The sequence below is a fragment of the Coffea eugenioides genome, chromosome 5, assembly GCF_003713205.1.
Source record: "Coffea eugenioides isolate CCC68of chromosome 5, Ceug_1.0, whole genome shotgun sequence".
Taxonomy (NCBI): domain Eukaryota; kingdom Viridiplantae; phylum Streptophyta; class Magnoliopsida; order Gentianales; family Rubiaceae; genus Coffea; species Coffea eugenioides.
The window spans coordinates 29,890,885-29,894,986 of NC_040039.1; the positions used below are offsets into that span (position 1 = coordinate 29,890,885).

Genomic DNA, 4,102 nt, shown 5'->3' on the forward strand with positions numbered 1-4,102 from the left:
CCTGCCGCCGGTGGACATCAACCCTTCTGCATTCAGGTCCCAAATCTTCATAATTTGAATTGCTACCTCATTTCGTTTCTGATTTCAACATGTTCTCTGTCTAGATATTGTTCTATATGTGAGTAGATATACTCTGATTGTGATTGATTCTCTTCAGTGTCGTGTTTTGCTGGTCAGTATATCCGTTTACTCAGACTGGGTTGATTGTAGCTGCTGCTTATTTTCCTGTTCACGTGTTTGAGTTTATAGAATTGTCAATCCTTTGGAAATATCAGTTCCGCTTGCCTAAATTGCTGCAAATTCCCTTGTACTTTGATTGCTTTCATTCATAAGAATTCAGTATCGTGAATCTGCTGATCAATCTATTAGCTGACTGTAACCCCGGCAAGAGTTCTTATATACTTGTTTGTGATTAATTGTGATTTGGATCTTGTCAGTGAGCTAAAGGATGGAAGGGCACCAATTGAACATTACACACATTATCCTTCAAGTTTTAGCAATTCGCTTAAATGTGTTGATCTCACGTTTTGCTTCTCAAACATGTGATATACCATATATATGTAGTGTTTAAAGGGCAAAGACTTTCATTCCACTTCCAGTTAAATAGCTTCATTTGATATACATTTTGCATACTTGGGATCTGGGAACACCCAATGTGCTATTATTTAAAAGTATATTTGATGTCTTTAAATCTCTGTGCTATTATTTAAAAGTATATTTGATGTCTTTAAATCTCTGTGCTATTATTTAAAAGTATATTTGATGTCTTTAAATCTCTGTGCTATTATTTAAAAGTATATTTGATGTCTTTAAATCTCTGTGCAAAACCCAGTTATCGTGAAGATACTTAACACCCTCAAGAAATGCACAAGGCTTAGGGAATTAACTTCACTCGTGTTAAACGGTTGTTTCATTGTCTCCATTAACCCCTTTAGATCTTTTGGTGACAGTTTCAGTTCCCAAATACGAATAGCTTTAATAATTTGTTTCAGTTTGTGTATATTAATTATTTGTTAAGACTAGTTATTTTTAAATATCTCATTTTAGGATGGAGGCTGGTAGCGGTAGTAACTCACAATGTTCACCGGGGGGACCATTCAATAGTGAGGGATCTGCAAGTCAGCCCCAAGGTCATAGGCAAAAGACAGATATAGCATGGGGATATGTTTCTGAGGGCAGAAATGCACAAGGAAGAAAAACCATGACATGCACTTATTGTTTTAAAGTGTTTCATGGGGGTGGCATCCACCGAATGAAGCAACACTTGGCAGGAGTAACGGGCAGTGTTACTTCATGTCCAAATGTTGATCCAGCAGTGAGGCTTGCAATATTAACATGTTTGCAAGAGAATGATAAAAAATCTAAAGAAAAAAGAGGAGATTTTGGGGTCGAAAGTCCTTTTGGTCAACCAGTGCACGAATTTGTCGGTGATGAAGTGCAAGAGGTTCCACCTCCTCGAATAAGGGAAATTTCAATGAATGAGGCTGGTACATCATTAGGTAAAGGAAAGAGAAAAACCACTGCCCCTACAGGTATTCATGCTTTCTTTAAGGGTGGACGTGATAGTGCTCAACCTACTATCAAAGCTTGTTTGCAAAGTAAGGATAAATGGCAAAATACTGATATGGCCATTGCTCTTTGGTTCTATGATGCATGTATTCCCATTAATGCTGTTAATTCTCCATTTTTTCAAAAAGCTATCGATCAAATTGCATCAATGGGTCATGGTTATAAAGCTCCATCTTATCATTCTTTGCGAGTCACTTTGTTGCGAGATGCTAAGAAAGATGTGCAGTTAGTTGTTGATTCATTTCGAAATACTTGGGCTGAAACTGGATGCACTATAATGGGTGATGGATGGAAAGATAGTAGACAAAGACCATTGATTAATTTTCTGGTTTATTGTCCTAAGGGTATATCTTTTATCAAGTCTATAGATGCATCGGACATTGTGACAAATGCAGAAAATTTGTGCAATCTGTTTGTTGAAATTGTTGAAATGGTTGGTTCAAAAAATGTGGTGCATTTAGTCACTGATAATGCTAGCAATTATAAGGCTGCTGGAACTTTATTAAATGAAAGATATCCAACTATTTGCTGGTCTCCATGTGCTGCCCATTGTATCAATTTGATTTTGAAGGATATTGGTGAAATGGGTACTGTTAAATCTCTAGTGGCTCTTGCTGCTACAGTAACTGTTTTTGTGTATAATCATAAATATGTTCGAAATTGGCTGAGAAAAACTAATGGGTGGAGGGAGATTATTCGTCCGGGGGAGACTCGATTTGCCACCACTTTTATTGCACTAAAGAGCTTACATGATCACAAAGACAGCTTACAAGCTTTAGTCACTAGCGGAGATTACAAAAAGTTCTTGAAAATGAACAAAGGAAAAGAGGTCAAACAAATTGTTTTGGATGATAGATTTTGGAATAATTGTTTGATTACGGTGAGAATAATGGGTCCTATTATTCGGTTGTTGAGAGTTTGTGACACTGATGAAAGGCCTTCTTTGGGGTATGTGTATGAAGGTATGTTTAGAGCAATTACTGGAATCAAGAAGTTGTTCAGGAGTAGTGAAAGACTATATAAGCCTTACATTGATATCATCAATGACCGATGGGATAGGATGTTGAGGAAAAATTTGCATGCTACGGCATATTTTTTAAATCCCGCTTTTCAATATGACACTGCCACATTCTCTACACATCCAGAAATTACAAATGGTTTGTTGGATTACATAGAATCAAAGGTGGATTGGTGTAGTGTGGAAAATTTAACAAGAGAAATTGGAATGTATCGAGAGCGGGAGGGAAGTTTTGGCAGAAAACTTGCTATTCTTACTAGCAAGAAAGATAGACCAGGTAATTTATATTTTTCTAGCATTTGAATCTCTCTAATATATATATATATATATATCTAATTTATAAATATTTTGTTTATATTTAAATTTTGAATATGACAGAGAATTGGTGGAAGCTCTTTGGTTGTGATGCTCCCAACTTACAAAAACTTGCAATTCGGGTTTTGAGTCAAACAGCTTCTTCTTCCGGATGTGAGCGTAATTGGAGTGTTTTTGAACGTATTCATACTAAGAAAAGGAATAGGTTGGAGCATCAAAGACTCAATGATCTTGTATATGTGCATTACAATTTGCGTTTGCAGTATAGGTATATGTAAATGGTTTATTTTTATAAATGACATTTCATTCTTTTTAAGAAAATATTTTAGTACTAACTAAGTGTATATGTTGTGTGTATATATATATGTTGTAGGCATAATCAGCAAAAGAGATCGTATGATCCCGTTGATTATGAGTCAATTGATAAAACAGAATTTTGGGTGGTTGAAGAAGAACAAGAAGGGGAGCTTGATTATGAGGAGTTAGAGGAAGAGCTTGAAGAACTTCCAATTCATGGTCAATGTTCAAATTCTGAACAACTTGAAGGTTAGTTTGACATAAATCATTAGTTTGATGCAAAAATAAAGCTAGTATGATATGATATTCAATTGTTGAATATGTATATAATTAAATATGTTGATTTTTTAGATAATGAAGAGGAAGCAGAAGATGTTGATTTAGAAACATTTCAGCATCGAAACTTTTTTAATGATGAAGATGATGATTGGCATTAAATGTTCAAATGGTAATTGGTATAGAATTATTTGTACTCTTTTATTTTTATTTTTAAGATTTGTATCAGTTGGTGTGATGAAACTAATATGATTTTATACTTTTATCACTTGTCAGTAATTCATATAATGGTCTTGGATGATGATGATGACTTGTCAAGATGGCTTTTTTTTGAAGCTTTGTTGTCCCAGAATTATGAAGAAGATTATAGAAGCTTCAGAAATTGGACTCGTTGGGACCTTTGGATTGTTTTCTAGACTTGTATTGTTTTTTGTTAATTTTAATATTTAGACAATTGGACATGTAAGTTTCATAACTATGTTAATTGTGTGTGTTAATTGTTGGATATTGCTCTTATATTTATTGTGGTTCAGCATTTATATCTTATTCTATGCATAGGTGTGTGTGTCTATATATATATATATATATTTATTTATTTATTTATTTATTTATTTATTGAACCCCGGT

At 34.3% G+C, this 4,102-nt stretch overlaps 1 protein-coding gene across 1 annotated transcript; it reads left to right on the top strand.

The window, feature by feature from the left end:
* Positions 1-1,048: 1,048 nt before the first annotated feature.
* On the top strand, positions 1,049-3,636 carry LOC113771359. The gene is made up of 4 exons (XM_027315948.1): positions 1,049-2,864; positions 2,966-3,170; positions 3,276-3,448; positions 3,551-3,636. The coding sequence occupies exons 1-4, from the start codon at positions 1,049-1,051 to the stop codon at positions 3,634-3,636; spliced, it is 2,280 nt and encodes a 759-aa protein (XP_027171749.1).
* Positions 3,637-4,102: the final 466 nt, after the last annotated feature.

Coding starts and splice junctions, on each gene's coding strand:
- LOC113771359 (XM_027315948.1), top strand. CDS start 1,049: ATGGAGGCTGGTAGCGGTAGTAACTCACAATGTTCACCGGGGGGACCA. Junction 2,865..2,965: donor TAGCAAGAAAGATAGACCAG/GTAATTTATATT, acceptor TGAATATGACAG/AGAATTGGTGGAAGCTCTTT. Junction 3,449..3,550: donor AAATTCTGAACAACTTGAAG/GTTAGTTTGACA, acceptor TTGATTTTTTAG/ATAATGAAGAGGAAGCAGAA.